Source organism: Verticillium alfalfae, genomic scaffold, assembly GCF_000150825.1.
Source record: "Verticillium alfalfae VaMs.102 supercont1.1 genomic scaffold, whole genome shotgun sequence".
NCBI classification, from domain to species: Eukaryota; Fungi; Ascomycota; class Sordariomycetes; order Glomerellales; family Plectosphaerellaceae; genus Verticillium; species Verticillium alfalfae.
The window spans coordinates 2,452,546-2,462,353 of record NW_003315038.1 but is presented as its reverse complement, the minus strand read 5'-3'; the positions used below and the strand labels follow the sequence as shown (position 1 = coordinate 2,462,353).

The window sequence follows — 9,808 nt, the reverse complement described above, 5'->3', positions numbered from 1 at the left end:
CCGCCGTCCCAGTACCACTTCTTTGAGCCGCATTCCACGCAGCGCTCCCCCTTGGGAAACTTGTGAAATTCCCGTGTGTCCTCTGCGTCCATCTCGTGTTCAAGATCTGGCTGCACTCACAATTGTGCTTCAACGCAAAACTTGACTGAAATCTGCTCGTGCCTGCGCGCCCGGGATCAACTGCAGTGCTCCATCGAACGTCGGCCTTTTTCCTATCTATGCATCATTCTCAAGAAAATGAGATTAGACTTGATGCGCCGCGGCGAAAGGTGGTGCCTTCGAACGCTGTTACTTGTTGTTGTCGTTATCTTGAGATGGCAGGTGGAGAAATCTAGTGCAGGCCCGTTCAAATCATCAGTACCGCAGCATCTTAAAACTGGACGAACCATAACCCATTGACTAACCTTTCATTCCAAGTCAATGTCTACAACGCAAAGAAGAAAGAAGATGCATCGATTCTTAATATTTCTGACGAGGCGTCCAGGATTACATGCAGGCACATCTCAACAATCGAATGGATTTCAACTGGTTTTTGTCACGGAGAAACTATTTGGATTGTTTGGAAAAGATCGGTCGCCACCGCAAGCTGCTGCTTAATTTGTGTCGCCTTCCCAGAGCTGGCTGATCGTGAAGAATACGAAAGGCTGACGGGAACAAAGGAAAATGAAGTCATGCGGTGGCGCTTTGCAGTTGCCGAGTCCATGTCACCGGCATCATCAGTTCCTGTCCAGAGATCCCTTCTACGCAAGAACCCGTGGGTAATTCCGTGGGTATTCGGTGGACCAAGAAACACCGGACTACGTCCTCAGGTCACCAATCCTGCCGGCCAGCGCAAGACAACATGTTCATAATGCGCTGACCTGTCCACACCGTCATAGTAATGCATACGCTTACTGGCGGGGAGCCTCCTTGGCCTCGATGGCGCACTGCTCACCCATGGCAGTGAGGATAATGACGTCTGGATACCTTGTCAATCTCCTGTGTTCTATTCACCGAAAAGGACATGGGAAGAGCTTACTGGTGTCCTTCTCCTCCTCCTGGAAGAGCTTCCTGATCTTGTCACCAATCTCGCCGTCGGGCATGCGGACATCGTCCTTCATGTCGCCATCATCGGCCATGAGGGAGAGGAAGTCGTCGTCGGAGATGTCAAGCTGAGGCGAGTGGTATTAGTCATGCGATGTGGCCGACCGGTTTTTATGAACGGCAAACTTACAAGCTGGTACTCGCGACGGGTGACGTTGGGGACGTCCATGTTGTGGGTGGAGGGGGAGAGATCCTCGAGCTTCTTGCCGGTGAAGATGTCGGTAGCGACAAGGTGGACCTTGGCGTGACCGTGCTTGCCGGTCTTGGAGGTCGACATGTCGATGATCTTGCAAGGGCGGCCCTTGATGACGACGAAACCGTTCTTGCGCAGAGCAGAGCACTGCATGGGGTAGGTGGTCGAGGCACCGGCATCGACGGTGTCGAACTCGAGCTCGTGCTACACAAGACGGGACAAGATTAGCGACTGGGTTTGCGTTGAGCTGAGGCCTCAGTCTGGGAGGCCGAAGGAGAGCCACGGAGGACAGGCAGATGCAGCATGCCCCGGCGCACGAGTGGTCCCGCGACGCGACCATGGCAGTTTTTTCCCATCCATGCTTCAACCAGTGCGCCAGAGTGCAAACGGGATCGAGCGAGCGATGATTTGCGGCGGTGTTGTGGTTGTGTCGATGGGTCGCGGGGTTCTTCTCAATGCGGGGTGGGATTCGGTCCAAGCCCACGGCAGCACGCGCGCAAGACAACACAGGGCACAGTGACTTGTCGGCCCACGAAGAGGGGAAGGGAGGGGTAGTACTCACAGCAGCGTCGTCGGCCATTTTGAAGGATTGACTTGGGGGTTGTCTAGAAAAAAAGAGAGGGAGGAATGCGACGAAATTCGACGGCGGTAATGGAGCTCGGGTGGTGTCCTGGGGGATTTGAGGATGAAGAAGGGAAGAAGATGCGAGTGGAGGGGGATCGAGGGGAAAGGAAGTCACTGCGGGAGAATATAATTTTTTTCCCTGAATTTGTTATTGGGCTCTGCTTGCCTCTACGACGGGCCACACACACACAGGCTATCCTCCCCAGGGCCCCCTTCCTCTTCGCCCACCCGGCCAGGCCTAGACCTGGAATGGGACGACAGGCTGTGCGGATCCCAAACAGTTGCCCCTCCGAAGCCTCTCTCGTGCGGTTTGCCGCCGATGGCACTGAGGTACCGCACGAACAAGCAGCGACCCCGCCCCATCACCTGTCCTTCAGGGTGGGTGATTCATACGGCCCGTAGACGGATTTGTACCGCAGCCTTTGAGCAACGTGGGGCGGAATTCAAGCTCCAGCTTCGTCCTTCACTCGCACCCATCGGCAACAAAAGGCTTCAAAGCCAAAAGGTCCAACTCACTCGGGGTGGGATGCTGAATGAGGAAAAGGAGAAGCTCCCCAGTCGGCGTGTTCTGGCCGGCAAAGAAGCCGAGTTGATGTGTAGCAATGTGCTTGACCGTTAGGAAGCGTGTCTGTCTTGCCAGCTGGCACCCCAGTCGCTCAGATTCAACGTGGTCTTACCCTTTCACCCTGCCGCCATCACCACACGAAGCGTGAACGAGTGAGTGGTGCTACAGGCGGTGCAAGGTGCGAGTGTTCAGTTTGGTCTTGGTCTGGCCCCATCAACCCCACCTTCCCAAATGAAGCTTGTACGACCATTGACAGACTGCACCGCGCCACACCTCGAGTCGGTGGAGAGGGCCCGTGCCATTCTGCTGATCTTCCCACTGTGGCTTGCAGCATGGCAGGCCAATCAGAAAGGGTTGCCTCCAGAGGCCAGTCAGCCTTGCCGAGCTCCAGCTTGTATGGGACCTGCCTTACTATCCGACACGTACAGCTCAGCCAGCCCAGTTGAAGGTCGATAACGATACCGAAGCCTGCCGACCTCGAGATGCCCTTGTGTTGCTCTTTATAGGCTCGCCCCTGCTGCCCACAGCTGTTGTTACACCTCAGTAGCAAGCACACCCACAAGGCCACAATGTGGCTAGATCGGCTCTCGGTCGCTGGTCAGACAAGCCCATCGCCATCATCATCGCAACCTGCGAGCCGACCCTACTCTCCTCTTCCGAGGAGGACATCCAGCGCATACAGCCCCTATGTTACATCGCATCGTCCAGGAAATACTCCCCGCGGATCGAGCCTGTCCCTAGTCTCCAATGACTCATCGGCCTCTCTGTTGGCATCTTCACGCAAAACGAATGGCTCCGGCCTGAAACAATCCCAAACGGCATACGATGGTCCCAATGCGATTGACATCTTGAACAGGGTCCTGGGTGCTACAGAAGCCGATGGGTCATCCAAGACCGCGGCCTCATCGACGAGCATCTCTCTCGACGACCTCGATTTTGAACCTGACTTTGCAGGCTTGTCGTTGCGCGACTTGGCTGTCGCCAATGTTGATGAAGCTAGACTTGGTCGCGGCGGGCCGCCACGCCGCCAGACGGTCGAAGAGTGTATGCGCGCAGCCTAGATCCTGCGATCTCAACCAAAATATTCACGACTAACGTGTGGGCTACAGATGAGAAGGAGAAGGCGAAATACGAAGATCTGCACCGCTCCATAGCAGCTTGCGATGGCGTGCTAGACTCGGTGGAATCCAACCTCACGAACTTCCGAAACGACCTTGCCACCGTCGCTGCTGATATCGAATCTTTGCAATCACGATCGTCAACCCTCACCGTTCGGTTGGAGAACCGGAAGGCGGTAGAAAAGGCACTAGGGCCCGTCGTCGAGGAACTGAGTGTCTCGCCAGTCGTCGTGTCCAAGATCTCCGAGGGCCATATTGACGAGACATGGATCAAGATGTTGGCCGAACTTGACAAGAGAGCAACGTCTTACAAGAACAATGCGTCAAGCCCGCGGCAAAGCAAAGCGTGGGCAGATATGGGGCCGTTGTTGGAGAACCTCATTCTCAAGGCTGTCGAGAGAATCCGAGATTTCATCGTCGCCCAGATCAAGGCTCTAAGGTCGCCTCACATCAACGCACAGATAATCCAACAACAGAACTTCATCAAGTTTAAGGAGCTCTATGCCTTCTTGTATCGACACCATGCTAAGCTGGCCGAGGAGATTTGCCAGGCTTACATGAACACTATGAGGTGGTACTACCTCAACCACTTCACACACTACCAAAAAGCCTTGGAAAAGTTGAAGTTGCATGTACTAGACAAGGCCGACGTGTTGGGACAGGAGACTCCGACACGTCAAGCCTCAGTCCTGTCAGGGTCCAAGCCAAGCGGCCCACCACATGACGCCTTCAATCTGGGCCGTCGGATCGACCTTTTGACGACAAGCAATCAGACGGCCGTCTCTTCTTACCTTGCTGAAGAGGACGCCGCTACACACTATCTCGAAATACCGTTCCGGAATTTCAACCTAGCGCTCATCGACAATGCCACGGCTGAGTATAGCTTCTTGGCAACCTTTTTCTACCCAGCATTGTCCATGGCCACCGTGTCCAAGCACTTCAAATACATATTCGACCCGACGTTCGCCCTCGGCCAGGCATACTCTCGAACCCTCGCAGGCGAGACGTTCGACGCGCTGGGCCTCCTCCTCAGCATTCGAATCAACCAGCATCTTGCGTTCCAGCTACAACGCCGCAAAGTGCCCACAGTGGACGGCTACATTAACGGCACCAACATGCTCCTCTGGCCCCGTCTGCAAGTCGTTATGGACCACCACTGCGAATCGGTCCGCCATCTGACAGGCTCCCTCCCCGCCCGAGCCGCCCGTGCTAGCGAGCAAGCCAAGCTTTCGGCAGCCCCTCATCTTATCACGCAGCGTTTTGGCCAGCTTCTTCACGGCATTCTTTCCCTCAGTACCGAGGCTGGAGACGATGAGCCTGTCGTCTCGAGCCTCAACCGGCTGCGCTCAGAGCTGGAGGCATTCCTGACCAAGCACAGCCAGGCATTCGGCACTGACAAGCGCAAGCGCGAGAGGTTCCTGTACAATAACTACTCGCTGGTTCTGACCATCATCAGCGACGTCAGCGGCAAGCTAGCGGTGGAGCAACAGGAGCACTTTGAAGGTTTGAAGGCTGCGTTCCAGGAGGGCGCGTAATATGGTAGTGCTCGGCCTAGTACGGCTTGGCAGCAGTTGTTGTTGATGTTGTTTATAAATGAGGCGATGGCGTTCTGGATTCGACGGCATGGAGCAAGGGTATCGAGTCCCACGCGGTTCTTGGGGACGAGCTCTTCTCAGCATGGTGGCCACGTACGTATGCATGAGTTTCCTAGGGAAGGAGCATGCGGGCACTCGAGCCATACGAAACATGAAAAACCCTTGATGTAAATCACACGCTGAAAAAAATGGATCTCATGTTGTTCATTTCATTCTTTTCCTTTTCCCTGTTTCATCTTGATGCTAAAATTTGTACGTCCAAGTCGTGCCGTTCGTCCACCGCGTGACGAAGGTCCCAATGACGCCCAGCGGTCCGCTCCCGGCCGTCGCCCTCCGCAGATAAAACGCCGCGAGACCGACCAGTACCGCGACACTCACGGCGCCGGCGCCGCGGCGAATAGGCCCACAGCGTGGCGAGGATCTTCTTCCTGCGCTCGGCGGCCCGCAGCTCCTCCAGCTGGCGGTGGAACAAAGGCCTCGCCATCCTGCATCGTTTTGGCGGGTGCACGCGTCGAGGTCGCGCGCCGTCTTTGAGGCAGCTCGCCTCCGATATGCGGCGGCGCCACGCCGGGAGGGAGCGCGCTGGGTGGGCGGCGAATAGGGCGGACGTGTCGGCGATGAGGCCGCTCGAGTTCCATTGTGCTGGGGGCACTTTGGAGAGGGCGAGATGGAGGAGCCGCCGGGTCGTTGTCCGGGTCCTGGGCGAGCTCGAGAAGTTCGTCGCGGCGCGACAGGACGATGCTGGCGAACATTGTAGACGCTGAAAGACGGGCTCGCGGGGCGAGGAAGGACGGTCAAAGGAGGCGGGCGATGTCACCGGTAGGCCTGGGATGTCGTGTGCGTACATTGTGAGGGTGCCGGGCGAGGGGCGTAAGAAGGGCTCCGTGCCGGCGAGTTAGTGGTTTGAGGGAAGGGGTCGCGGCCGGCGAGAATGTCGGGGATCAGCGGAGCGTGGTCGACGGTCGGGTCGGAGGCTTCGTCAGCATGAAGTCCGCGGAATGCGGAGGGCGGAGAGGCGCGCAAGCGAAGGGGCGCGTAGTGGCGCCGAGAGGACGAGCAGGAAGACTTGACAGATGTCGTGATAGCCTTGGAAGTAGCAGAGGTATGGATAGCGGCGAAGGACTTCGGTGATGAGGTCGGAAAGCTCTCGTTTGCGGCGATCGAGTTCAGCTTCTGTCTGGTCTATGGTGCCCTTGTCGTCAGCACACCGTCAACATCAATCGGGTGGACGACAGACTATTGGGATAGTAAATGAATGATCGATTAACGTCCAGCTGGACCTGGTCCTCGTCTCTGTGCCGTGGCAGCTCTTTCCAATCACCGCCCGTCTGGGGTTTTTCTGTATCGTCGAGGTCATCCTTCTCGAAAGGCACTCCTAAAAGGACCGGCCCTGTCCGACAGCTTTGTTAGCGCAAAGGAGCCGATGACAGATGACAACGTCTTGACAGCCGACTAACATGCTTGCCTTCGGAGATCATCGGTCATGAAGCCGCAATCCGTGGCAGCCAGCGCCTGGAGAGCTGCCGTGTTCCTCCACTTGCAGGCTTCCAGAATGTCGCGAGCTTTCTGGGAGGTGACGTTGTTCCGGCCATCGTCGTTCACAGGCTCAGACACCTGGCCGTTCGTAGAAATCATGTTGAACGTTGGTCTCGGGCAGACACGTAGATCATTCAGTGAGTGATCAGGTGTCGGAATCGGTCTTTACTTTCAAGAAACGCATGCTGCTATGCTTCGTCGCCAAGGTCTCTACGGTTTTCTGAGAACAAGCAAACGAATGTTCGCATGAAGGCAAAGCAGTGAAACAGCCTGACAAATGATCAACGGCTTATCAGCTTCGGCTGGAACCTGGCTCCAAGGCGCTGCTAAGATCTCGACCCCTTCAGTGGCCGTTGAGTCGTGATCGTCGGTAGTTGACATGTGGAAGTCATCTGGGACGCGTATAGTGGAGCCAGTGATGCGCAAGCTGCAGCTCCAGTCGTTGGGTGACGTCGTGACAGGCTATGCACAGACCATCCTCTCCCCTGGAGTGTTGAAGACTGCCTATACTTGCATGCATACTGTACCAGAGACGCACGCCGTCGAGATATCTTCACGCGAGGTATTGAGTGGTCGATACTTTCGAAGGCACTTATCAACAAACTGGCGAGAACAGAAAGGAATTGGGTATCAGTATTCAGGCCAGCGCTCTACTTCATTTGTGGGATCCGAGAGCTTTGAGAATCCGTGTAATTCCCACTCAGACGCATATTCCAACTTGTTCCTCCAGCGAGCTCCCGAATCATGGACTTCTTGAAGTCTCATGGTCGACTTGGGAGGCGTCTTCGCCTGATCTGGCTTCACCAGGGGCTCTGGGGGTGATTTTCGCACCAGCGCCCACATGGCTTTCTCTTCTTCGTAGTTACCCTGCGCATCGATAGCCTCGGCATGTTTTTCCTGCGCGCGGTCCAGACGCACACGCATTTCCACAGCCTCCTGTGTGCGATGCGTCTTGGGAAGCGCATTGACAGTGTACAGCAAGGCCTCGTTGACTTCGTCATGGACGGCGAGCTCTTCATCTCCGTCCTCCAAGGTAGCCTCGTCCTCATCGTCAGACGACGGCAATGACGAGGTGTCTTGTTCTGCGTCCTCTCCACTGGCAGACGATGTGTCTGAGAGTTCGAAATCGATAGTGTGCGCATTGGTCATCTTCCACGGCTTGACCACCCGCGGCTCAAACTGCGCAGGTTGTTCGGCACAAGGGAGCAGCAGTTCTTTCTCTACTTCAGCATAGGACATGGGCGGCTCATCATCGTCGGCGCCGAGGCCGGCGCCGTCCTCGAAAGGCGTGTCGTGTACCTGGAGTCCCAGGCGCCGCGCGCAGGTTGCCCAGTATCGCCTCGAGTCTCGCTTCATGCCCGCAGAGGCCAGCGCGCCTTCCACGTCCTTGACCTTGACGGCTTTTCGTATGTTTGGATGAATGGCCTGCTTCGCCTTGATCCGTGACTGTGCCGTGTACAGACTAGACAAGATGAGCTTGCGAGTGACGGCGATGGTGAGCGCATGAAAGTCCTTCAGTGCAGTAGCGCGTATGGCTGGCGCCTCATCACTCAAGTCCTGCCAGTTCTCGCCCTCGCAAGAAGAGTTCATGTACACGCGCTTGGGGAGCCGCAGCCAAGACTGGAGGTTGAAGAGCTCGGCGAAATCCAGCGGATGCTCCAAGGCACTGTCCTCGTCGATGAGTTTCGCGATGGGAGTGGTAATGAGCCAGTAGCCCCCCCATTTCTTCTCCTCGGTCTTTTGCTCGTGTCGCTCGATGCGAAGCAACATGTCATCAGCGACTTCCTCGAGTGCATCGCAACAGGCCTCGCCCAGTTCCTTGGCCGCCGGATAATCCGCCTTCTGGAGATGATCCTCCCACCGATAATGGGGATCTGACTGCATCTGCTCATGCTGGTCCTCTACTAGCTTGAGGTATTGTCGGATCTCGAGTTCGCTCTTGGTGCGCACTCGAGATGCAATGCCCGATAGGTCGTCCTTTCCCACTCTCGCCAACGCCTCATAGAAGAGATCCTTCTCCAAGCTTGTCCAAGTAAGCATGCCCACCTGCTTCGGTTTGAGCAGTGGCCGTTTCTCGAGAACAACCTGATTCGCGGCATCCTCAATGTCGATGTTCAGCAGATCCATGTAGGCGTGGTTGAAGCTAGGTTTGTAGCGCTTGGAAGGCTGCTGCTCGTTGGAAGGCTCTGCAGACCTTTTGAGAGGGCTGCTGCCATCGCGAACCGTCCCAGAACCGTCGCCATGGGGATTTACGCGTGGCTTCGGCGACGACAGGGACTCTGGTCCTGAAGGCTGGTCTGAAGCTTCACCTGCCGGTGCTGCACCATTTCCACTGAGGCTGGGGCTAGAGGCAAAGTCGGATTCCATTCTGGCGCATGTCTGTGTCTTTGGCGTTGACGGAGGGCAGGACGTGGTCAGTCGCAAATAGATTGAGCGACAGGCCTTCGATGCGTGTACTGGCGTTGAGACGAGCCAGGCAAGAAGTTGTGCTTTGCGAATGCCCGCCGACTGTTGTCGTAATTGCTCTTCCTCATTAGGCACTTTTCGCAAAGCCGGGTCGCTGAGGCATGAACGTTGCCTGGGCTCGGTGAGATGGCACTAGAATGGTCTCTAGGCACCTTAACGTAGCGGTTGTCAAATTCGCTCTACAGCGTGCTGCGGCCGGCACAGCACCTGTACCTTCCGGCACGTTGGCGCTGTTTCGCTTCCTGAGGCACTACCATGTGCTCACCATGTTCCTGATGCGATGGCAGCGTCGAGACCAACCTGGAACGTCACTCTTCCTTCCCCTTGTAAATCATAACCATAATCACCCTCTTGGCTGTTTCGCGGATTCCATGAGAGGCCATCACAATGAGCCATGATCCCACATGTTTTTGCCCGGCTATCAACGCCTTCAGCTGTGACACGCATTCCGAGAACCGTTGTCCGCTCAATCCCTAGATGCGCCCCCTTTCTTCAGGCCCGCCCTGTTCGATGGCTGAGCTCCAAAGTACAGCTTCGTGACTATCAAGAAGAATGCATTCAGTCGATTCTTCATTCTTTGCACGAAGGGCAGAAGAGGCTTGGTGTCTCCCTCCCACCGGCAGTGGAA

General features: G+C 56.1%; 4 protein-coding genes across 4 annotated transcripts; 1 reads left to right on the top strand and 3 right to left on the bottom strand.

Annotated features, from left to right (window-relative positions):
• Nucleotides 1-536: 536 nt before the first annotated feature.
• Nucleotides 537-1,938, bottom strand: VDBG_00750 (eukaryotic translation initiation factor 5A-2; the record flags this gene model as incomplete). The annotated part of the gene is made up of 4 exons (XM_003009022.1): nt 537-958; nt 1,019-1,151; nt 1,214-1,480; nt 1,839-1,938. 4 exons carry the CDS (start codon nt 1,854-1,856, stop codon nt 891-893), a joined length of 486 nt encoding a protein of 161 aa, XP_003009068.1.
• Nucleotides 1,939-3,034: 1,096 nt separating this feature from the next.
• On the top strand, nt 3,035-5,118 carry VDBG_00749 (Vps52 / Sac2 family protein; the record flags this gene model as incomplete). The annotated part of the gene is made up of 2 exons (XM_003009021.1): nt 3,035-3,509; nt 3,575-5,118. 2 exons carry the CDS (start codon nt 3,035-3,037, stop codon nt 5,116-5,118), a joined length of 2,019 nt encoding a protein of 672 aa, XP_003009067.1.
• A 434-nt stretch (nt 5,119-5,552) lies between these two features.
• VDBG_00748 (conserved hypothetical protein) lies at nt 5,553-6,813 on the bottom strand (the record flags this gene model as incomplete). The annotated part of the gene is made up of 4 exons (XM_003009020.1): nt 5,553-5,950; nt 6,024-6,360; nt 6,447-6,568; nt 6,636-6,813. 4 exons carry the CDS (start codon nt 6,811-6,813, stop codon nt 5,553-5,555), a joined length of 1,035 nt encoding a protein of 344 aa, XP_003009066.1.
• A 531-nt stretch (nt 6,814-7,344) lies between these two features.
• Nucleotides 7,345-9,081, bottom strand: VDBG_00747 (conserved hypothetical protein; the record flags this gene model as incomplete). The annotated part of the gene is made up of 1 exon (XM_003009019.1): nt 7,345-9,081. One exon carries the CDS (start codon nt 9,079-9,081, stop codon nt 7,345-7,347), a length of 1,737 nt encoding a protein of 578 aa, XP_003009065.1.
• Nucleotides 9,082-9,808: the final 727 nt, after the last annotated feature.